At 41.1% G+C, this 25737-nt stretch overlaps 1 protein-coding gene and 4 non-coding genes across 5 annotated transcripts in view; all 5 read right to left on the reverse strand.

Moving 5' to 3' along the window:
• armh1 (armadillo like helical domain containing 1) overlaps positions 1 to 25719 on the reverse strand; it is a 98964-nt gene extending 73245 nt beyond the window's left edge. The window contains exons 1-6 of the mRNA XM_018093580.2: positions 25623 to 25719; positions 23235 to 23466; positions 20843 to 20911; positions 19292 to 19458; positions 18049 to 18245; positions 11695 to 11779 (exon numbers count right to left, since the gene is read on the reverse strand). Of these exons, the coding sequence (XP_017949069.2) occupies positions 11695 to 11779; positions 18049 to 18245; positions 19292 to 19458; positions 20843 to 20911; positions 23235 to 23440 (724 nt within the window). The 5' untranslated portion in view covers positions 23441 to 23466; positions 25623 to 25719. The remainder of the gene's footprint in view (positions 1 to 11694; positions 11780 to 18048; positions 18246 to 19291; positions 19459 to 20842; positions 20912 to 23234; positions 23467 to 25622) is intronic.
• On the reverse strand, positions 4056 to 4168 carry LOC116410617. Its single transcript, XR_004222532.1, has one exon. It is a non-coding gene; the product is annotated as a U5 spliceosomal RNA (small nuclear RNA).
• On the reverse strand, positions 4625 to 4739 carry LOC116410686. The gene has a single exon (XR_004222589.1). It is a non-coding gene; the product is annotated as a U5 spliceosomal RNA (small nuclear RNA).
• LOC116410609 lies at positions 5197 to 5311 on the reverse strand. The gene has a single exon (XR_004222524.1). It is a non-coding gene; the product is annotated as a U5 spliceosomal RNA (small nuclear RNA).
• LOC116410610 lies at positions 5769 to 5883 on the reverse strand. Its single transcript, XR_004222525.1, has one exon. It is a non-coding gene; the product is annotated as a U5 spliceosomal RNA (small nuclear RNA).
• Positions 25720 to 25737: the final 18 nt, after the last annotated feature.

Below are 25737 nucleotides of genomic sequence, written 5' to 3' on the forward strand. Positions count from 1 at the left end.
GCAGACATAAATAGAACTTAGGAACTACAAAATGAACAGGTCTATTTAACTCTCTAGCCTGCCATCCCCACCGCCTAAACAGCCACCCACCCATATACTGAATCATACAAGCACAGCAGCTATCCTTACTTAATATTCTCACAATACAGCCCCAATATTGCAGCTGCACAAACACACCAATATTTGGTAAATCCAGCCCACCATTTTTCTGCTGCTTATAAACAATTTCTCTCCTCAACTTCTCCATACGGGACCCCCACAAGAAAACAAAAATCAGCCTATTAATTTTTTGCACACACTTGGTCTCAGGAGGGAACACATTACTTGCATAAATAATGGTAGACAACAAGACAGCTTTCACCACAATCACTTTCCCAACCAAAGATAAGTCTCTCAGGCACCAAAAACGCAACTTCCTTGCAATTTTCTCACCCACAGCATTCCACACCACCCCCCCACTCAATTTCTTATCAAAAAAGATCCCTAGCACTTCAATCCCATCCCTTGCAACCTCTATCACATCCTCCTCCAGTTCCACATCTTTGCCAAAAACACAAAGTTTACACTTACTCCAATTAATCCTCATATTTGATACACAACAAAATACATTTAGCAATAACTTCATCCTATGTATCGCCACATATGAGTCACACAAAATAACAATGTCATCCATGTAACATAATGATTTAACCTTCCTCCCTCCACTACCCGGTACATCAAATCCCCTAATAACCTTATCTTTCTGCACTAATCTCAATAAAGGTTCCATTATACAAATAAAGGCAATGGGGGACAGGGGGCACCCCTGCCTCACTCCGGACAATACCTTAAAGTTCTCACCCAAAAAACCATTAACTAACAACCTGCTCACAATATCAGAATAGAACCCCTTAATCACTTTTAGCAACCTCTCTGGGATCCCCATTCTACTTAAAATAGCAAACAAAAACTTATGTGAGACCTTATCATATGCTTTCTCTAGATCTATTGAAGCCACAAACATGGAACAATTTCTCTCCTGAACATAAGAAATAATATCACGTAACAAAATTAAATTCTCCGTAATTATCCGTCCAGGCACCGCACACGCTTGAGATTCACCAATCAACTTCTCCACAACCAGCCGTAACCTGTTTGCCACTATCTTTGCCAGAATCTTATAATCCGAGTTTAATAATGTAATCGGTCGCCAGTTTCTAATATCCTGCCGATCCCCCTTTTTGAAGATTAAAACAATAACCCCTTCCTTCATAGATCTAGACAACACTCCATTCTGCATAATATATTTACATACTTCCAAAAACTCCTCCTTAATTATATCCCAGTATTTCACATAAAATTCACTGATTAGCCCGTCACTACCCGGAGTTTTATTTAAGGCCATCGACTTCACCGTCTCAAAAATTTCACCAACATCCACATCTTTGGCCAAAAAGTCTATGTCCCCCTTGTCCAAACAGTTATCAATTATATTCAAGAAACCCATATCCATTTCCTCTTTGCTCCCACAAAACAAATCCGCATAAAACTCTCTGATACATTTATACATTTCCCCCCCATAAACCTCAACACCCTCCTTATTTCGAATTTTGTCAACGACACCTCTTTTATTACAGATTTTTTTGAAAAAGAAACGTGAGCATTTCTCATCATTATCAAGATGCTTAATTTTGGTTCTATAAATGATACTTTTGCCCCTTTCATTAATTGTCTTTTGAACTTCCTTTCTAACCTTAATCATTTCCTCTTCTACATCAACAGCAGCATTTCTAAGTTTATACAGCATTTGCAGCCTATTACATAATCCGTCATACAGATTCCTCCTCAATCTGCCTTTCTTATATCCTTCCTGTTTAAAAAACTTGGCTATTTTACCTTTTGCCCAATCCCACCACTCCAGTATATTAACAAAATCCCCTTTCTCCATACACCACTTCCTATATAAGCACTCAAATTGTTCCCTGCACGCATTATCCTCCAATAGCTTAGAATTTAATTTCCATAAACCCCGCCCAAACGAAAATTTATTGTTCAATATAACTTCACAACAAAGAATTACATGATCAGAAAAAGGAATGGCCTGAGTACTCATCCTACCCAAACTGAAATGCTCAGAAAAAATACAGAAATCAATTCTAGACATAACATTTCCTTTGTCTGAAAAGAAAGTAAACATTGTTTCTTTAGGTTGAGCAACATCATGTGCATCTTTTAGCCTAAAATCACACAATATTTTGTTTAACAGCTTCCCCGCCGCATCTAATTTACATATCCCAACCCCTCTCCTATCCTTGCTATTTCGGATACAATTTAAATCACCTGTCAAAATAACTGGCCCTTTATTAGGCAAAAAAAACTGAAGATTTTCAAAAAACTCAATTTTCTCACTTCTTACCGCAGGTGCATACAAATTAAATATTCTGAACTTTTCCCCATATAACTCCATATCCACCATTAACACCCTCCCAGGAACAACCACCATATACTGATTGACTGTTATATTCACATTATTAATCAAAACCCCCACCGCTGCACATCTGTTACTCTCTGATTTAGACCAAATACTGTCACCATAGTTCCACTCACTCTTTTTTGGGACAGAACTGAAAGAGCATTCCTGGAGGCAGAAAACATCCCCACCCAGATTATGCAAATGATCCAGCACAGCAGCCCTCTTCACCACTGATGAAAACCCCCTTACATTTAGGGAGACTATCTTTAGAGACATACAAATGTGCAGTTGTTACATCATGCAAGCATATTATGATTCTTTAGAACTACAGCTGAAGAAACAAACATTCTGCAGATTCTCCACACTCTCACTTTCCAAGTAGCTTTGGTCAGGTGATTGTACAGCTTCCCTGAAAATTACAGGAGTCTCCGAGCCGGAACCTGAGGCAACCCCCTCCCCCAAATCCCCAGCAGTACAGTGAGGAGATGGTTTAGCTCTTTTAGCCGGACTACACACTTCATGCACAGCAAGATTTTTGTTACCACTTTGCACGTCCATTGACTCCTCCACCACTTCCTCATCCCCAGCCGTGTCCCAGACGATTTCTTCAGCGATATTTCCATCAGAAAGTGGACTCACAGCACTACCAATCAAGAGTTCCTCCAATACACCTGCAGTTTGGCTCTCATCAGGGGCCGCACCTTCTTCCACTCTAGGCACTTCCCCCACACTCTCCAGTGTAGCCTCCTCAGCTGTTGGCTCAATCACAGTTAATAATTCAGTTTCAGCAACAACATTTTCAGAATTGTCAGACAGAGACAGCCCACCTCCAGTTTCTCTCACCACTTCAGCCTTAGGTGGTTCAGCCCTTTTCACAATCTCTGCATAGGACACCCTAGCTGCTGAAACTCTTGGGCAGTTTCTAGCTGGATGCTCCTGGCTTCCGCATATATCACACAGCCTTGGTTGCATGCAAGCACCAGCTTCATGGCCCACATTACCACAATTGCGGCAGCACTTACCCTTAGGGCAGTCATCACGGATATGGCCATAAGTGAAACATTGCCTACAGTACTTGGGTTGGCCAGGGTAATACAAAAAACCCCTGTTTCCAGCAATAGAAAAATTTGCTGGAGGGTGCTTAACCCCTCCAATGCCATCCGGGTCAGGCCTGAGCTTCACCCAAAATTTCAGGTTTCCATTAAATATTTTAAAGCAATTTGTTTGCCTTATACCTCCTTTAATTTTACTGCAGTACTTTTTCAAAAAGGCCAGAATCAGACCCAAATCAGTAAACGGGTTAAACATGTGCAAAATAAGAGGTTTTTCTTCCATGAAAGATAGCGGGAGTACATCAAAAATCTCCAAAGGAGCCATGTTTCTCTTTGCCTTAAATCTTTCAAAAATATCCACACACAGAGATTCACTATAGAAAGTCACATCATATGATCTAGGTGATGCATAATCCTGCAGGCAGAAGATGTCTTTTACCTGAATCTCAAGCTCTTTCATTAGTATCTGTTTCACAAACGATCCCAGCTCGACTCTAGTCACACATCCAGGCTTCACCTGAAAACAGAGCGTATTCCTCACAGAACCGGTCTCCATCGCTTTGGCTGAGAGTTATAACTCAATGAAACTCATGGTCGTTCCTCTCCACGGAAATCTTTAGTAAAAGGCGAAAGATTTATTCGATTTGAAGAGTAACCAGAGTATGCCATCCACCCCACCAGGTCAAAGGCTGCCTGGGAAGCAGGTGCGCGCACACCCGCTGAGAGCAAACAGGTCCACTGCCTTCAACTCCCAAAACAGAGCGCCTTTGACAGGAGCACGTCAATAACTGACCAAGCTCCCTCCGAGACAGAGTTTGAAAGCGGCGGAAACGCTACGAGCCGAACACAGCACGTACCGCCGCGCACCCGTGCCTTCTTAATGCACCATGGGTATGCAAATGAGCTAACGATCTGGAGGCGAGACTCGCACGAGCCGGCTTCTAGAGCCGTCTGCCTGCCCAGCCTCCCTCCTCCTCGAGCCAGTCAGCAAGCAAAGTGCTTCGGCCCTGCATTACTACCCCTTGCACGCAGACAAGCACGCTCGCTCCTCAAAAAGCTGTGCCTTTTGCGCTGGATACTGGCACCCTCCCTTTTTGGCTGTCTTTTCAACTGTATCAATAGCCTGGCTTGAACCAAGCCTCAAAAAATTCAATGAAACTCATGGTCGTTCCTCTCCACGGAAATCTTTAGTAAAAGGCGAAAGATTTATTCGATTTGAAGAGAAACCAGAGTATGCCATCCACCCCACCAGGTCAAAGGCTGCCTGGGAAGCAGGTGCGCGCACACCCGCTGAGAGCAAACAGGTCCACTGCCTTCAACTCCCAAAACAGAGCGCCTTTGACAGGAGCACGTCAATCACTGACCAAGCTCCCTCCGAGACAGAGTTTGAAAGCGGTGGAAACGCTACGAGCCGAACACAGCACGTACCGCCGCGCACCCGTGCCTTCTTAATGCACCATGGGTATGCAAATGAGCTAACGATCTGGAGGCGAGACTCGCACGAGCCGGCTTCTAGAGCCGTCTGCCTGCCCAGCCTCCCTCCTCCTCGAGCCAGTCAGCAAGCAAAGTGCTTCGGCCCTGCATTACTACCCCCTTGCACGCAGACAAGCACGCTCGCTCCTCAAAAAGCTGTGCCTTTTGCGCTGGATACTGGCACCCTCCCTTTTTGGCTGTCTTTTCAACTGTATCAATAGCCTGGCGTGAACCAAGCCTCAAAAAATTCAATGAAACTCATGGTCGTTCCTCTCCACGGAAATCTTTAGTAAAAGGCGAAAGATTTATTCGATTTGAAGAGAAACCAGAGTATGCCATCCACCCCACCAGGTCAAAGGCTGCCTGGGAAGCAGGTGCGCGCACACCCGCTGAGAGCAAACAGGTCCACTGCCTTCAACTCCCAAAACAGAGCGCCTTTGACAGGAGCACGTCAATCACTGACCAAGCTCCCTCCGAGACAGAGTTTGAAAGCGGTGGAAACGCTACGAGCCGAACACAGCACGTACCGCCGCGCACCCGTGCCTTCTTAATGCACCATGGGTATGCAAATGAGCTAACGATCTGGAGGCGAGACTCGCACGAGCCGGCTTCTAGAGCCGTCTGCCTGCCCAGCCTCCCTCCTCCTCGAGCCAGTCAGCAAGCAAAGTGCTTCGGCCCTGCATTACTACCCCCTTGCACGCAGACAAGCACGCTCGCTCCTCAAAAAGCTGTGCCTTTTGCGCTGGATACTGGCACCCTCCCTTTTTGGCTGTCTTTTCAACTGTATCAATAGCCTGGCGTGAACCAAGCCTCAAAAAATTCAATGAAACTCATGGTCGTTCCTCTCCACGGAAATCTTTAGTAAAAGGCGAAAGATTTATTCGATTTGAAGAGAAACCAGAGTATACTGTCTACCCCACCAAGTCAAAGGCTGCCTGTTAAGCAAGCCTGAACTTTATTAGTGAGAATAAATGTATCCTTTGTTTCAACCTTCTACAACAGTTACTTTAACAGAAGTATTTTAATACTTGAAAAAGTTCCCTGTGAGTTATAGATCAAAAGCAGAAAAATTGTACAAGCCAGTATTTACTTACATAATTATACAAAGTCATTCTTAATGCATCATGGGTATGCAAATTAATCTGAATTAGGATTGGTTTGTTTGTCTGCCTGCCTGCATGTCCCTCCCCCTCCTGATGTCTTTCAGTAAGTAAATTAGCTGATTATACTTTTACAAGTACTTGTATTGCATTCATATATTAAGAATGGTTTAGGTTAGCACTGCCCACTACAAACTGACGTTTCTTACGAATTTTAAGTGAACTAAGTCTTAGAAACTATAGGAGTATCATGTATTGTAAGATCAAGCAATGACAAGGCAGAGCAGTGTGACAGGGGCAGGTTTGGGTTTAAACTTAGTTCCATTCATTAATTTGATCTTTAACAGCCAGTTTATTAGGAAACAGTGGAGTTTGGCCTATTTAAATGAACTATTTTTTATAGAGTAATATGAACTGTTTATATCAGGATCTATTTACTGTATGATATCAGTGTCTCCTACAGTTGCAAGGTCTGTTTCCTCTATAGTAATTGTGGTTGAAATTAACACATCCAACATGCTCGACCTTTTGTCTTAGCAAAACCTACTTAACTGCTAGGCTTATAACAGCAATTTATCCTTTAAATTGACAATAAAAAAGTGTTAACTCATAATTAATTTAATTATAACCCTGACTTCATAACTCAACAACAGCACAAAGTTTTCAGATATATTAAATTTAAGGTGGTAACAACTAACATATTGCTCTACTGCTCTTATCCTGGCTTTTTTTCATTTTTTTTTTTTACAATATGCCACTTTATTCATGGTTTATACCCCAAATGGAGAAGGCAAGCAATAAAACTCGTAACTGAAAGAATTTGTATATGCCAGGATTATGCTAAAATCAACACAGTCATATGGAATGGAATCCATGGAATCACATGGAATACTTTCTATTTCTTCAAAAACATCTTAAACTTCTTTTTTTTTTTTTTTTTTTTTTTTTTTAAATAATGGCATAAATGCAATTAGATGTATATTAAATATAAAGTATCACCTTTTACTTTAATATTACAGTTTAGATTTTTGCATATTTATTGAAATGCAATCATTTTTGCACATCTTCTAAAAATTGCACCTTGTATAAATATATCCTTATTTTTATAATATATCTTTGGTAAAAACCTAAAAATGGTGCTAATAAGTATGTGAAATAAATTTAGTTTGTAAAAGTGAAAATAATCAGCACAGAATGCGACACAGAACAAAAGCCAGCCATTGACAAATTAAACACTATCAACCTTACACTAACTCAACACAGTATTTTGCATCTACTAATGATCACTTTATAACACAAAAATATAGAGTTCAAACCCGGACAACATGACTCACCCTAACAATCAGACAACTAATAGTATCCTTTATTCATTGGTGCTAACATGTTTATGCACTGCTTTAGGGGCTTTACACATAGGCATTAACAATTGCATTTCCGTGGCATGTCATTTTTGTGCTTACAAGGCATGGCAACAAAGCATTTAACTTACTGGTTTCTTATCTGTGGGCAGGGCCGCCATCAGAAATCACGGGGCCCCTCACAACAAAATTTTCTGGGCCCCCCCTCCTCCCACACCCCCAATGGCCCCTCCCCCAGTGACCCCTCCCTTCAATACAAAGGACATACAGACATTGGTAGCCAGGGCCCCCCTAAAACATTGGTGGCCAGGGGTTACGTTTTACATTGGTGCCAGGGCAGGTACCCCCTAAATCATTGCTAGCCATCCCAGGGCCCCCTAAAACATTGGTGGCTCTCCCCCCAAATTACTCATACTATGGCCTGCTCTCTGCTGCTTCCTTCTGCATCCTTCGGCTCCCCCCCAGCGTCCTCCGGCTTCCCACCAGCGTCTTCCTGTTGTTTCCCAGGCCACCCAAGCATCCTCCTGCTTCCCCCCAGGCCCCTCCAAGCATCCTCCTGCTCCCCCCAAGCATCCTCCTGCTTCCCCAGGGCACCCCCAGCATCCTCTGGCTCCCCCCCCAAGCATCCTCCTGCTTCCCCCAGGGCCCCCCCAAGCATCCTTCAGCTTCCCCCAGGGCAACCCCAGCATTCTACAGCTCCCCCACAGCATCCTCCTGCTTCCCCCAGGGCACCCCCAGCATCCTTCAGCTTCCCCCAGGGCCCCCCCAAGCATCCTTCAGCTTCCCCCAGGGCCCCCCCAAGCATCCTTCAGCTTCCCCCAGGGCCCCCCCCCAAGCATCCTTCAGCTTCCCCCAGGATCAGGTTCCTAATTCATTATATATATAGGAAAGACATTAAAACATATTATAACCAATAAATTACTCAATCAATTAAAATCAAATTTCTAATTCCTTATATAAAAAGGGGGAAAAAACATAGGTTTCTCACAGATCAAAATTAAGTACAATACAGGTGTACAGCAATACCTGCAGGCTTACTCAAATTCCACTGTATAAGACAGGGACAATTAGCCAAGTAAATAGTTACTTTATATAAAAAGCACTGTAATATACTGATTGTTATTACTACTATCAAACAGTACATAAAATATAAAATAGGACAGCGCTTATTGGAACTGGATACCCACAGGGTTATATACACCCCACTATATACAATAAGGACCTATGGCTTCCCCAGGGCCCCCCCCCCAAGTATCCTTCAGCTTCCCCCAGGGCCCCCAAGCACCTTCCATTTCCCCCCTTCCCTCCCCCCAGCGGCCTCCAGCTCAGTGATGTCCTCCTCTGTGTGCCGCGGCTCCCAGCTACTTCTGTGCTTTTATAAGGTTGCGCCCCGTGCGTGTGACGTCAGTACGCACGGGCGCAACCTTATAAAAGCGAAGATGTAGCAGAGAGCCGCGGCACATAGTGGAGGACACAGACAGGGTCCGGGCTTGATGAAAGGGGGCCCGAGCTAAGGAAAATCTAGCGCGGCCGGGCCCCCTTTAAAGCTAAAAACGCCCGGGCCCGGGACGATCATACCCCCTGTGCCCCCCTGATGGCGGTCCTGTCTGTGGGGCTAGGATCCTAAAACAAAACTGAACATCAAATGCAAGAAGCAGCATTTTATCTTCCAGACCTTCAAAGGGACACTTCACCTTTAAATTAACTATTAGTAGGCTAGAGAGTGCTATTCTGAGACAATTTGCAATTGGTCTTCATTTTTTATTTGCGGTTTTTGAATTATTTAACTATTTGTTCAGCAACTCTCCAGTTTGGAATTTCAGCAGCTATCTGATTTTAGGCAACTAAAAAATAAAAATGGCATCAAAGAACCAGATAAAGTTAAAGATAAATCTGGAATCACAAAACAAAAAAAAAACACAGATTAAGGGCCTTTCAGAAACTGAACTATGAAGATGGCATATACTTCAATGTAACAAATACTTCTTCTGCCAAAAAACACACATCCCAGAACCAATCCCAAGAATAAACTGTTGGAAAGAGAAACACTGTCACTGTACAGGACCTCAAGAAAACACATGGAATACTAAAATTAGGGGTGCGATTTATCAACATTCAAGTTTGAATTTTTTCAGATTCGAGATTTAAAAACTCAAATTAATTAAGGAGAAAAAACTTGAATGTAAAACTTCACCATCTAAAAGGTTTGCAAGTTGCTATAGAAGTCAATGGTTCTATACATTAGAAGGCACATAAAATTAAATCTCAGACAAAAAACATAAATATAAAAAGCAGCAACAAAGGGCACACACAACTTAGCAGAAAACAAGATTCAGAAAGTTGCATGAAAGCTTTCAGTTAAGGCATATAATCAGTACTGAGATTTTCTAATTAATGCCTTAAGAGGAATCATACTGCCCTCAGATTTAAAGGAGAATGCAAGTCAAAATTTAAAAAGCATACTGCCCAATAGTCCTCCTATTGTTTAGTAAAAACGCCACACTTTTGGCTCACCTAATCAAATATTTACTCAGTCACACTCACTTCACATTTTCTAGAACAGGCAGCCATCTCTAAAAAGGTATTCTCCCTTCCTTTCCCACTTGCTTCATACTGCACATGTGTTTCATTCCCCCCCCCCCTCCCCTCTGCCAGATCCGCTTCTGATTGGCTGGTGGGCATGTGTAGCTCAGAACAGCAGACAGGATCAAGTTACACACATGCTCAGAGAATAGGAATGCTGCCGCTGGCAGCCTACAGGAAGGATAGAGAGATTTCAGTGATATCACTGTAGTCTTCACACTGCTGTAGGCTGCCAGCACCATATCTCAGAGAAGCAAGCAGGGATCTGGGAATTTAGATATGCAGTAAGTACTTAATAAGAATGCTTTTAGACTTACTTTTAATTTATATTTACCTTTCATTGTCCTTTAAGGCTTCACTTGTATATGTATCCACTGAGGATTTTAAAGAGGCACTGGATTCATAAAAATTATATTGCCATTTAGGCTTTGTTTTGTACAACCTCATATCCATACATGTGGGCCACCAGTAAATACATACATCAAATAAACTTCTTTAAGTAAGAAGAAATTCTCCCTGAACTTGCAATACCACAGGAGCAGGTGGCCTCAATAAGCAGAACTGCATTTCTTACCAGACAGTAACAATTTTATTATTACGTGTATTGGAGCATCAGGCTATTTCTTATGCACTGCCTGGGTGTCTCTACAGAAGTAAAAATGCAAGGTAATTGTGCCTTTCTTCTATGATGATGTACAGAAAAAATGTCAGGAGATCCTGTTCCTGTCCAGTGACAAAAAAAAAAAAAAACTGTGGAAGTCAGGCATTTTTTTAGATCCCTTTTCATTTTAATTGGCTAAATTACTCTAAATTACCGGTCCCACCTCTTTGTGTGAGTGAGTCAATACTACCCATAGGTTTGTACTGGCATGGGAAGGATGTGGAAATACATGCAAGAAGAATTAGGTACATTTCCTCAGTAGCTAATTAGGCTGCCTAAAACGTTTCAGAAAACCAACCAGAGTTTTATTAGGGGCTTCACCATAGATACAAATTATGTGCAAACTATATTTGCCCAGAAATGAACTAAGCAGTTTTTAGATGTGCCTGTTTGACTGAACTTTTTTTTTATCTCTCATTTAAATAACTAATCAGTACCCTGAGTATACTGTATATCAGTGATCCCCAACCAGTGGCTCGTGAGTAACATGTTGCTCACCAACCCCTTGGATATTGCCCCCAAACCAGGTAGTTATTTTTGAATTGCTGACTTGGGGGCAAGTTTTGTTTGAACAAAGACAAGATTTACTACCAAATAAAGCCTCCTGTAAGCTGATGGTGCTAAGATTGGCTATTAGCTAGTAGCCTCTATGCACACTATTTGGCACCTCCATGAAGTTTTATGATGCAATTGTTGCTATCCAAGTCTTTTTAAATTTGACTGTGCCTCACCAGTAAGAAAGGTTGGGGACCTCTGCCCTATATGGTTTCACAGGACTAATCACTTTTTTGATCTGGTATGCAGCTTAATTATTTTAATGTAAAAAGAAATAAAGCAAATGGAAAATAAACACACACAGTTGTTTTAATATTTGTATTAGGAAAACCCTTAAGGAAAAAATGAATATATATTTACCATTTAAAATAAAGAGTAATACTTGTTCATCTGCATGTACTGTATACTAACATGTGAAGTTTGGTCAGGTGCAAACAAGTAAAAGTCTAATCACACATACCTTCATACTGAACTTCAAGATGCATTGACTGAAGTACTCCAAGAAGAGAATCAACTATATTAGGGTGAGTGGTGCTGACAATTTGCTGAATGGTAAAAAAAACATAGCTATTAACTTAAAAGCAAAACAGTGCCTAGGCGTTAGTTTAAGTTTCTTCCAAATGTAAAGGTTATGCTACCTAGAGCAGCACATAGGAGTAGGCAAAAGAGGCAAGTGCTTAGAGTACAACTACTTAGAAAGTAGGGGCAGCATAATTCCAAGATAAATTTATAGTGGTATGCATAGCAATACATAATTTGAGTAACTAATAATTAGACCAACCCCTTTTCTCTGCTCCTTTTATGTCAGCTGTCAGCAAGACTTTGGCCAAAAGGCTTTTCATGCACTCCTCACTAAAGCTAGCGAGAACCCCTTTATCTTCAATTACCTAGCCAAAAGGTGCAAAAGCAGCAAGGGTCTTCAGACCCTCCTTTACCTCATGGCTAGAAAGCATTCCTTTTCCCATGGTTTTGGCCTAAGCTTGTCCTGGGGTTTCTTCAAGTAGCAGGCTGGGAGGGAAGGAGCCTGATGGCTTCACATCCCTCATCCTAGGTCTTTAGGACAGAGCCCTAATGGGTCAACTGCACCTCAACAATTCAAGGGAAAGAGGGGCGCATGCGTGCCACGGAATGAGGCAGTCGCACTAAAGCGGAGCTCCGCACCGAGTGGGGAAAGCGGCCCGTCTACAGCCTCTCTAACGCCTCGTTTTTAACACCGGCACTCTTCAAGGCAAGGGGAACCCATAAGGATGGGGAAACGCCGCCCAAAAGAACTGTCGGGAACAATGTCCCCCTACCTGCACAAGACTCAGGCCCAGCAACAGCGCACCCAAGATGGCGCCGACGAGTCAGAACAAGATGCACCACCTGACTCCTCGCCCTCTAGCTCTCCCGGTCATACTGAATCTGCAGATACTCACCCGCAGCAACAATCCGGTGAGACATTTTCACAATTTACAAGCACAGCAGACCTAGTTACGGTCCAGGTACTCTCCCGACAATTGTCTGACTTACATGAGAATCTGACAGGCTCCATTACAGACACAATACGCATAGCCCTTAAAGATATACAAGCAGACATATCTAATTTGGGAGAAAGAACAGACCAGCTTGAAACCAATATGGACGAACTGATTGTCCGATATAACCAGATTGAACAGGAAAATTTGTCCCTGTGGGAAGAGGTAGCCTTATTAAAATCGCACGCAGAAGATCTGGAAAGTAGATCTAGACGGCAAAATCTACGGATCAGGGGAGTTCCTGAGGAGGTAGCCCCACAGGATATTAGAACCTACCTACGATCTCTTTTCTCTAATATTATTTTGAAAGCAAGGAGAGTATTATTTCCAAAACCAGAAACACTCAACAGGTTGACCATCAAGGCCATAAAGTACAAATCTTTAATGATATATCACCAATCACATTGAACAAGCGAAGGGAACTCCGGCCTGTAACCCAGAAATTGAGGGAACACAACATCCCCTATAGGTGGGGCTTTCCATTTAAACTGATTGCAACAAAGGGGAACCGCCAATATATCCTCCAGGACCCCTCCTGGGGCCCAAAGCTTCTTCAAGACCTCGGCCTCGCCCCGCTGGATCCAAAGCTACTCCCTTCAAATCGGAAGAGACGACCACCTGATCACCTGGCACCGATCTGGGAAAAAGTGAAACCGGGGACATCCAAACCAGACCCCCCATCGCAAGCTACCTGATTGCCCCCCCTTGCCATTCAAGGCTTCTACACAATACCCCCCTCGATGGAGGAACCCCGTGAGGTTTTTTTACCAACCCTTTCCAACAGTCACCAGGGACGCTCCCCAAATTCAGGCAAGGTGTGCCTGTGAAATCCTCACCACTCCTCCGAACTGGTAGAGGTGTAGTTTCTTTTCCTGGTTACATTTTTCTTTTTTATTGAAGGTTTACAAAAAATTTTTTTTTAATGTTTTTTATACTTGGTTTCATATATAAGAACGCTATGCTGTTTACGTTTAACTTTATACATGGTTCCTACCTCCTACCTAATACCTCAATACCTGCGGGAGGACACTTAATTTCTTTGCTTTGCCAGGTTCTCAGGTTATATATGGTACACACGGGTTATTTTATATAGGCCAAAGATGCTATTTACAGTGTTATATATCCAGTTATCTATCTATATATATATATATATATATGCTTCTTTAAGCGTTATCTAATATTCTATCAATATGGTTAAAATACTAACGTTAAATGTAAACGGGCTCAACAGTATAATGAAAAGGTATATGCTCATCAGGGAACTACATAAAATACGCCCAGATATTGCGATGATCTAAGAGTCATATTTTAAGACCTCGGAGAATCACACCCTTAAAACTAAATTATATCCGTCTATTTACCAAGCCACTACAAATACACAAGGATTGCCCATTTGAAGTTAAGAACGTACAAATGGATCCTAGAGGACGGTATTTAATCCTTGATGGTATTTTAGAAGGTAAACCCCTTAGATTAATGAACCTCTATTCCCCCAACAAGGGTCAACTGCGCTTCATTAAGAGTACTTTAACCAGAGCAAGAGGGGACTATCAAAATCCATTAATCATAGGAGGAGATTACAATTTGGTACTCTCTGAGAACAGGGACCGATCACATCCGCCTCAACTTCAACAATATAAAATACAATGCCAGAGATTTAGACAGCTAATACGCAGACTAGATCTGAGGGATATCTGGCGTATCCATCATCCCAATGAGAGAGCGTATACCTTTTACTCAGCCTACCATCAATTGTATACTAGATTGGATTTCTTTTTAGTCTCAAGAGATCTCCTCACCTACACAGCCACCACGGATCTGATCCCCATTTCCTGGTCAGATCACCATGCTGTAACTATGGATATCCAATTATCCACTCCAGCCAGGAGATCCCCTCACTGGCGGCTAAATGAAGCGCTCCTGAACAACCCCCATATATGCACTGATCTCACCCAGGCCATCCAAGATTATTTTATAAATAATATACACTCAGTTGAAAACCCCTCTAGTCTGTGGGAAGCCCATAAGGCGGTGTTGAGAGGTAAACTTATAGCCATAGCATCCGCAAAGAAAAAAGAGAAGTCAAATACTAAGGTAGCTCTGGAGCGACAACTCAGACTCCTAGAGCATAAAGCACATACCCACCCATCCCTTAAGATACGCAGCGAGATCCTTGGGGTCCGTAGGGAACTTAACCTGCTAGCTTCGGGAGATATTGAGAAAGCCCTAAAATGGACGCGGCAGAAATTTTACGAAAGGGGAGACAAACCTCATTCTCTTTTAGCCAAAAAACTCAGAGAACAAATAGCATATGCTGCTATAGTTTCAGTTAACAAAGCCAATGGGGAAAGAACGTTTTCACTAAAGGAAATAGCGACAGCCTTTCAAAATTATTACACAGAGCTCTACAATTTACCAATCCCCCAAGTACCCACGCAACCCCCAGAGATAAATCCCAAGCAAGCATTTCTGTCAGAGAACATCCACACGACACTGTCACAGTTAGATATAGATTCCCTAAACGGAATAATAACAGAGGAAGAAGATTCTCCACACTCTTTATCCCACACCTAACAGAACTCATAATTCATTCCTAGCAGATAAACCAATACCACGTACCATGTTAGCTTCATATATCACTCTCTTGCACAAAGAAGGCAAAGACCCAAATCTATGCAGTAGCTACAGGCCAATTGCCCTTTTGAATTCAGATCTCAAAATTTTTACTTAACTCCTGGCAAATAGACTGGGACCCCTCATGCCCAAACTCATAGACCCAGACCAGGTGGGCTTTATCTATGGCAGGCAGGCCGGAGATAACACACGCAGAGCAATTGACTTAATAGATATAGCTAACAAAACACAAACTCCAACCCTGCTACTCAGTTTAGATGCTGAAAAAGCGTTTGACCGCCTGGACTGGGATTATATGTTCAAACTTTTAGAACATCTGGGCATGGGGGGCCCCTTTCTCAGGGCCAATAAAAATTTATATTCTGAACCCACGGCCACCCTAAAACTACCAGAGGCTTCCTTTGGCCAAATACACATCTGCAACAGTACCAGACAGGGGTGCCCTCTGTCACCCCTTCTTTATGTACTGAGTATTGAGCCCCTAGCAGCAGCCATAACAAAACCATAGAGACATTACTGGCCTCAAAGTTAAAGACCAGGAATTTGTAATTTCACTTTTTGCTGATGATGTCCTCTTAACGCTAACTAACCCTGTAGTCTCCCTTCCTAATCTACACGTACTCCTAAAACAATATAGCAAACACTCGGGATATAAACTAAATGTGGATAAAAACTGAAGCTCTGCCCCTTAACATTCCCTCTCAAGCCAAAGAAGCTCTGATGTCAAAGTTTCACTATAGATGGAGAACCCACTCACTTAAGTATTTAGGCATACAGCTAACCAGAACATACAGTCAGCTTTACCATACTAATTTCTCCCCATTGCTCCAGCAGATCAAGTCATCCCTCCATAAATGGAGCACTTATACAATCTCCTGGCTGGGACGCATCACAGCACTCAAAATGACAATCCTCCCTAAGATTTTATATTTTTTCGAGACTCTCCCAGTAGCAGTTCCCAAAACGACCCTCAAGGATCTCCAAGCATCTTTCTTTAAATTCATATGGGGCAAGCGCCGCCACAGAATAGCTAGAACGGTTATGATGGCCTCTAAAACACAAGGAGGTCTGGCAGTCCCTTGCATAGCTGCCTATTATGAAGCGGCCCACCTACGCCAAATATTAGGATGGACAACATACACACCCACAAGCAAATGGGCACAAATCGAATCCCTTTGGGTATTCCCAGTACACCCCAATGCCCTTATATGGGAAACAAGGGAAAGGGGGCAACCACAGGTTCTGTTCTCAATGAACTTTACCTTGGCAATCTGGAAACAATGCAAAGCTAAATATCGCCTAGCAAATCCTCATTCTAGGCTCACTTCCCTTCTGGCTAATCCCTCCTTCACCCCTGGTATGTCAGAACGATTTAAACAACAATGGGGTGCTCAAGGGCTGTTCAGAATACACGATTTCATAAACACCCTCACGCATAAACAATGGACATTTGCAGAGATACAGAATAAATTCCATATTCCCCCCACACGACACTTTGAATATATCCAGATCTCCCATTTTATCCAAACAGCACTCTCTAAGAATCAGAACCCCCCATACATTACATCCTTTGAGAAGCTGTGTATAAAGGGGCTCCCCCAAAGAGCTCTAATATCTACTATATATAGCAATCTGATCGCATTGCCAGAAGATCCTTTTCCTAAACATTCATATATGCTGAAATGGGAGGAGATCACCTCCATCACTCTCCCAATAGAGGATTGGTCGGAAATTTGGGACAATGCTAGGAGAAAGGTGACATGTGTTAGGCAGAAGGAAAGCATATATAAATCTATGTATTTTTGGTATGACACCCCTGTAAAACTCAACCGCATGTTTCCGGGTACATCCCCATGTTGCTGGAGAGGGTGCGGCCAGAGGGGCACCCTACACCATATTCTATGGTCATGCCCTAAAATTTTACCACTGTGGACAGCAATAGTTGGCAAACCAATCTTCAGTTTCACTTACGCAGAACAACGACTTATAAATTATATTTTAACAGCATCTAGATTAGCCATTACATCACAGTGGAAAAACCCATACCCTCCCAAATTAAAAGATATACTAATTAAGGTAAAAGATATGAGGGAAATGGAATATATGACTGCTAACGTTCGGGGTACCCAAGAGAACTGGAAAAAGGTATGGTCTAGATGGGACTATTGCACAACTAATTCACTTGGGCAGGGAGATGCCACCCCAAACCAGCAACTCCAATCAACCTGAGATACAAGGGTAAACCCTATCCCCCCCCCCGGAAGACACTGGGCTTATCCATGTTCTTTGCCTAAGGTTTTGAGGTTTCTCCGCAACTCCCAAGTTATTTATGCACTTACTTCTATTTGGTTAGACCAATGCTATATATCTAAGCACAGGATTCATCTGCTAACTTTAACCTAATCTCAAGTATTAACATGATTATAAGCTATTGTGATAGTAAACTTGGCTTCTTGGAATCAATTGTAATAAGCAAATGTCTGACACATGTTATAACTTACTATCTCTGTATGCCTAATATAACCAATAAAAATTTTAAGTTACAAAAAAAAAAAAAACAATTCAAGGGAAAAGTCCAGCTAAAACTGATACCACTGGGAGGTATGTTGTAGTGAACCTCTATATAATGTTTATGTTGCCAGAAAATATATATAAACACTTACCTGTATAACCCTGAGAGTCTGTAAAGCCAGACGCTGAGCATTTGGGGACCCACTGGGTAAGAGTGCAATCAATCCTTTATACACTTGATACTGATATTTAGGATTTCCATGTGCCAATATTTCCAACACAACTTGTGCCTGTTCCTGAGTTTCTTCTACTTTTGACTTGGCCAGACATTCTGCAACTGCCCGTACACCTGCACAAACCAAGTCCTTTGTAATTTAATGCTTTTACAATTTTCAAACCTTCTTATAATTACCCAATAGCCATCACTCCCCACACCTACAGCCCTTAGTTTTCAAACCTCTGGCATCAGTGTATGCTTTACAGGTGTTTAGTATTCCATCAGTAATCAGATATGATATGATAGATAGATAGATAGATATGATGAACAAGTCCAGAGGTTGCTAGACTTTTTAAAGGGATTCCAAAGTCAAAAAGTCTGTTCCCTTATACCCCAGGCTGGTGCTCCTGTTAAGAGAAAAAATCACCAGCCCGGGGTAGCTGCGTTAGAGAGATCCTCTTCCTTCTGTTATCTTCCCACTGGGGGGAGCCTAACATTTGGCGACCATGTCTCAATATAAAGCCTACTTCCTAGCAAGGGAATGCTAATTAAACCTCTGCTAGGATGGTTCCTCTTCTAGAGATTAGGATGGTATAAGGAGGTATAAGGAGTCCAGACACAGCAGAGCTTGTTTAATCTAAATTGTAACAAGAGGGTCTATAAAATGTTAATGTTGGGTTTAACTTATTAAGTTTATTTTTAGCAAGCTCTGTAGAATTTGACTTGTGAAACTCAGGCTAATTATAAAAGTATATCTGTAGTAGTAAGTCAAATCAACTGGATTTGCTGTGTTTTTCAAGAAAAACACAGCTAATCCAGTTGATTTGACATATTACTACAGATATACAATGACCTGGATGAATGAGAATCTTCACAAACATATAAAAGTATGTTTTTGTTTTATTTTTAGATTTTCTGATTCCTTTTCCTATCTTTACTTCTCTGACATGCATACATTCTAAACACAGGCATACATACTAAACACTCTGATATGCATACTGGCATACACACTAAATAGAAATTTGCAAAACTTTAAACCATTTCCTAGAAGCCCTGTGAGTTTCTGATACAACAGAAACCCTGTATTGTTTTATTGCGGGTATTCTAGATATACTACACCTGTGTCACTTACTTCCACAATATATTTACTGAAAGAATACAAGGATCACATTTCTTACCATAGCTCTCACACACCAGCTCTTTGTATTGTGAGCCTGTTTTGGCCAATATTTGGAGAAGTTTTAAAGCTTCAGCCTTATGTTGGTCCCCCAAATTGTTTAATCCAAGAATTTCTAGTAGTGTCAGAATGCCCCCATCCTCAACAAATTCAACATTATAGCGGTTACTAGTGGATAATGAAGGAAAGGAAAGAATATCATTACATACAAATATTTCATCTAAGTATGTCATGAAAAACCTTGCAACTACTTTAACAATAAACACCTTATAAATTGGAATAGCACAGCTAATATTTTGTGTTTCATAAATGTGAATTTTTTCAATTATGCCATGTTATCTCCTTTAGGGTGAAGACACATGTGGCAATTAGTAGCCGTGACTTTTTAAAATGTCCCAGCGACTAATCAGTGCAGCGAATCTGCACAGGCAATTAAGACTTTTTAAAAAGTTGCTGTTACTAATCGCCTCGTGTCTTCGCCCTTAAATTATGAAAAGACCCCTTATCGGGAAAACCTCTAGTCCGTATCTTGATTAGGTCAGATCTTGAAAATCAAAATACAATGGTGTGAGTTTTCTATTAGACAATGTATTAAGTGCTTAAGGCTAGTGCACAGGCCAAGAATCAGGCCCTACGCTTTTCCACAGGCCGAGAATCAGCCCATGTGGGGTTTGCCTTAGGTTTCAAAATAAACAGTGCATGAAGAAAGACAGATTGCTGAGAGGGGGGTAGTGATATTGCCCTTAAATAATTCTATTTTATTATATTTTTAATTTATCTGTAATTTATACATCACTGAACATATAATACATAGAAATCTGAAAAGCAGGTCTTATGAACTATTGCATATTTACCTTGTAAATTTTAGGGCTCATTCTTTATTAAGCTGGGAGCAAGCACAAGAGCATAAAAGAGCACAAAATTGCACCCTATAGTGGTCATTCCCAGAGCACCTGTATCTTGATGATGGCTGAGCTCTACAGCTTGAAGCATATTAATTAGCGTCCTTGATGGTAATCTGCATGCAAACTTCATTTGCCGTTTGCTGCCATTAGTGGGGGTTCATGTAATTCACTGAGTGCAAGTCTGCTTAGTATGCACCAAATCCAGGATCTGGTTGGGAATTCAACCGAATCCACATTCCTGACTTAAACCGAAACCTTAAAATCACATAACTTTTTGTCACATAAACATGGAAGTTGAAAATTTTTAACCGCACTCTTCTCTTTAACCCTTCCGCTGCCTAATTTGCAGTATTCAGCCAAATCTATCACAAAGGAGAGAATCAGAAACAAGTGGATTTGGTGCATGCCTACTGGTTAGCATGTAGGCAAAACTTGCAGAGGGCACCCTGGTAGCAAAACTTCCTCAAGGTGTACAATAAAGCACTACCAAGCTCATTTTGGTGAATGCCAAAAGTTGTGGATTTGCATGCAGAATAAAACTCTCATAGAGTCAAGATACAAAGTGCAAAAAAGGGCACTAAGGGATAACAAATATGCTGAACAGCCATAGACACCACAAATTTAAGGTAAAAATTGTTACACTTTACCTGTTTGAAATAGACAGAAATATCCCAATTGACAGGAGAATCTCACTCAAATATGTTCCAAACATATATCTGAACAACAAGTTATAGGATTCCTATGGACTTCCTAATATAACATCAAGCTCCATCCCTTTTTCTGTACTGAGTTCTCCTTCTCTCTTTGACTGTGACACTGGTAAAAGGGGAAAATCGGTACCTACCACACAAGCCTGAGTGATTTCCATTGGAGCAAGCATGCAAAGTGGACATCTCTTTGACCATCTTCACAGTCAGAGAGAGAAGGAGAGCTCAGCAAAGAAAAAGGGTGGAACTGCACACTAGTAATTTAGAAATTGTAATTTAGAAAGGATAAAGACTGAATGCAGGGATAAAGGGATGTTATTTTGGGGCTGTTTAGAGTCTTGTTTGGGGATTTTAAATGAAAGGCTTACTTAGCCTGTAATTTGTTTGTGTATGTGCCACAAATGCATCCAATAAGGATTAATTATACAAGGTACTGTTTTATTATTACAGAGAAAAGGGAAATCAATTTTAAAAATCTGACGGCTTTTCGTAATTCAAAGCTTTCTGGATAACAGGTCTCCGAATAACGGATCCCATACCTGCATAGTGTTTCGTTTTATTGTTTTATTGTTTTATTTTATTAGGCGTTTTGTCTTCACCTGCATTTTGCCAAAAACCATACAAGGGCAACTTTCTTTATTGCTGGCTTGCGATCATTAGGTAATGGTGAATAGGTCTGTTCCACACTCTTTTCCAGGCAACTTTTGCCTGACAAGTGCTGGCACCATGTTTCTGGACTATTTACAATTGCACAGCCCTACCTGCCATTACGCTACATTTTAATAAAACACCAGTTGGCCTACAAAGTTTTCTGGAAATCTTAAAAAGTTGACATATCATGGTGAATAAATTTCCAACACTTTGAAACAGCCTGAATCAAATACCCAATGTTGTGGGTACCACACAGTCATCATTTTTTACTTTTAGTAATTAGGTTTTTGTTAAGGCTGTCTTTGTATTTGCTTAACAGGATAGCCCAAACATAGTAACATCACCAGGTTTTTAATGTGTGTACTATACACACAAGCACATAATGTTCATATAAAATGTAGAAAAATACAGAAAAAATGGGAATTGTGGAAAGTAAAATATATAACTACAATAGAAGTGCCACTGATTGGGCCAAATTCGTTACAAAAATACAAAGGAGAGGGGATTGATCATGGCACTTTCCCTGGTCCAGTTTCACTAGTAATTTAGTATCTGTGCAATTGCATATACTTTCCAAAACGGGTTTTTTTAGTTACATAGTTATGATCAGAACTATTAACCTAACTATTTACTTCTGGTCCTATTTTGCATAGGTGGCAATGCATGTCCTGGGCATTAGTCCCAGTTACTTTTCCCAAGAATTGCAACCATGCAGGGAGGTGCCAGCCTATGAAAAATACGACCAGAGGTAAATTGTTAAGAGCACCATATGTGGTTTACCAATTGGATTGTCATATGATCATAAATTTGTTATTAAAACCCCCTGTTTTTGAAAGTATATGCACTTGAACATATACTAAATCACTAGCAAAACAGGGGACTAGGGAATGTGCATCACTCTTTTATATAAAAAGTAGATCAGTGGTCCCCAACCCCTTTTTATCTGTGAGCCACATTTAAATGTAAATGGAGTTGTGGAGCACCAGCATTAAAAAAGCACTGGGGGTGCCAAATAAGGGCCATGGTAGAGGGCTATGATTGGTTATTTGATAGCCCCTATGTGGACTGGCAGCCTATAAGAGGCTCTGTTTGGCAGCCAATCTGGTTTTTATGCAACCAAACCTTGCCTCCAAGCCAGGAATTCAAAAATAATCACCTGCTTTGAGGTTACTGGGAGCAACATCCAAGGGCTTAGTGAGCAACAAGTTGCTCATGAGCCACTGGTTAGGGATCACTGATGTAGATCACAAAGTTACTCTATCGTGTTTAGATACTAGTGCACTCCTACATTCCTCTATTCTTTTTAATGAAAGACCTAATGACAGCCCTTAGATGTTGCAGTGCTAAAACTGTTAACATTTCTCAGTAATATTCCATTCTGTTATATGTTCAACAAGACCTGAAACATTAAAGAATGAGAATTTTTTTATGGCTAAAACTGGAATGGTGTTTTTAGTAGGAAGAAACTAATAGAAAGTACAACATTTCATACTTTCATGGCATCTTATATGGACATAGGTCTTTCTATAAAAGAATAAGTAGTCTCCATTTCTAGTGTGAAGTTTTGACTGAATTTGATGTTTTTTGCACCACTGATACATATAAAATATTTATTAAAACTTAATGTTCATTAGTTTTTCTATAGGTCTTTCTATAAAAGTTTGTAGCCATAAAAGGATACGAAAGTCTAAGCCATGTTGTTAGTCGTGCAAAGAACAGACTGCCACCCTGGGAGAATTCTTGCTCAAGCTGAGATCCAGTCTTTCCCTGATATAAGGAAATGAATTTGTTGAGCATTCGACTTCTTGTTGCTTTAGTACCACTGTCCCATTCTTTCAGAAAAGCCATAAGCATAGTAGTTGCTTTCCGTTCCTTAAAAGAAGACATAACTCCTGCTTTACAGCACCAATATTCTACAAGAAAACAGAATATGTTTAGTAACAAACAGGAAGCCAAATACATGGTCTCTGCAACATAAAGTCAAATTAACAAATTATTTTCAGAATTACATTACACATTGCTTTCACACACAGATAAAATGTATTATTTTTATGTATAAAAAGCTTAAAATTCAATAAGGACTTCTCCATGGACTTTTCCACCTAGCCCTGAGAATTAGAATATATTTTAAATATAGGTTTGAATACACCAAAAAGCATCTGCTTAATGATGTATAATATTATGCATTTTTGTACTTGTGTCTTTTAGATGTGTTTCATTGCATATTTCTAAAGGTGGCCATACACGCACCGATATTATCGTACGAAACCTCGTTTCGTACGATAATCGGTGCGTGTATGGCATGTCAGCGAGCCGACCGATATCGCAGGAAGCTGCTGAAATCGGTCGGCTCGCTGATCGGCCAAGTTAGAAAATTTTGATCGGGCGCCATAGAAGGCGCCTGACCAAAATTCTCCCTTCAGAGCTGAATCGGCAGAAGGAGGTAGAAATCCTATTGTTTCTACCTCCTTACCTGCCGATTCAGCCCTGAATGGTGTGTGGCGGATCTGACGATGTTTCGTGCGACCGACGGTCGTACGAAACATCGTGAGATCGCCACGTGTATGGCCAGCTTTAAAGGGTGATGCTTTTGGTTGTGCCTAATGAGTAATCTTAATATAGTGAAAGATAAACTTATGTTGAAATGACAAAAACTCACCCAGTATATGGATTTTGATAGTTCAGCATGCGGAGAGTAGTAGTCAGCACCAAGCCTTGTGATTAGTTAGAAGTAGTGCAGGTTCCCCAATGGCCACTTTCCATCGGCATATCCTGGTACAGAAGAACAGGAACAGCACCTCTTGTCTTTGTAGATTAAAATGCCTTTATTGCAACTCCAAAAAAATGTTGCAATAAAGGCATTTTAATCTACAAAGACAAGAGGTGCTGTTCCTGTTCTTCTGTACCAGGATAGTTCAGCATGCATTTTTAGAGGCACAAAAACAAAAAAACACCCATGCACCCATGCATGGGCCTAAGTATAATCTTCTAAATATCTAAAATATCCATTGATTCTCACCATTACCTTAAATACCATTGTGAAATGAGCAATTGAACAAATGTCCTAAGCTGGCAATATACAGAAAGATTTGCTTGTGTGTGATATTAGATGTGGCCCAGGTTGTTGGGACAAGGACCACATCAGTACACTGATAAACTCCTTATCCCAAAGGGATATTTATACCTGCCTAAACGATATCTGCTCAGTATTGTCTAAGGCAAAGTATTTTCCGGCATAGCACGATGTGTCATAGGCCTTAACATGGAAATGTAAGTGCTACATTGTTAGCAGGCTGTTATTTTGCATGCCGATGACATAGCACCTACATTGCTAACAGGCAAAGGGTTAGTTCAAAACCAGCTAGCGAACCACCAACTTGACATTTCTTATTTATATAGTTTCATCCCTAGAGGTTTGTCAACTACATGTACTGCATGTACTTTCTTGCTTTCCAGGTTCATCTAACATATGATGACACAAAGCAGCACCATTTCTTCACTAGATATTTAATTTCTTTATCAAATTGCTTGAGTTCAAAGTTGCCTAACAAAAATGTTCTCAGGTTACACATTTCCATAGGCTTCTACTCAGTCATTCCCTATTTCTGAATGGGAAGAAGAAAATAGATGGAAGAATAGATGCTAGTATGTACAGTAAATAAAAGAGACTAGGAGAATAAAGTGGTTGGATAAAGAAAGGAGGAAAAATAGTTTGGAAAGCAGGCCTAGGGTTTTGTGGTGGGCCCCTGGGTTCCCAGTCCCACACTACTTCTACTTAATTGGGAATATATATTTATGCACACAATTGTAATTTAGGTACATACACCACAGCTTTTATAAATGTAAATAAGAGATTGAGCAAAGGCAACAGGAAGCAGACCCTGGAGCACCCACTAATTACAAAGTGCTCTTTAGAAACCACATTTCTCCAGCTCCGGGCAGTATGGCCAACTTTATAGCGGCTCCTCGTTCTCGGTCTAACATCAATCAACTACAAAACTCCAGCCAAATGCTTTGTGACTACGGCGTTGTGAACTCATAATCTTCCAGCCTTCGTACCTACGCTTACCTCCCAAACAGAACTAAGCACCGAATCTTGCAACGCGAAACGTGTTTTTTGGATCAACCTATCAAGCTCCTCTGCAAAGTGGGAGGTGCCCAACTAACAAACCCTCTCTGCCCCG

This window comes from Xenopus tropicalis, chromosome 4 (genome assembly GCF_000004195.4).
Source record: "Xenopus tropicalis strain Nigerian chromosome 4, UCB_Xtro_10.0, whole genome shotgun sequence".
Classification (NCBI taxonomy): domain Eukaryota; kingdom Metazoa; phylum Chordata; class Amphibia; order Anura; family Pipidae; genus Xenopus; species Xenopus tropicalis.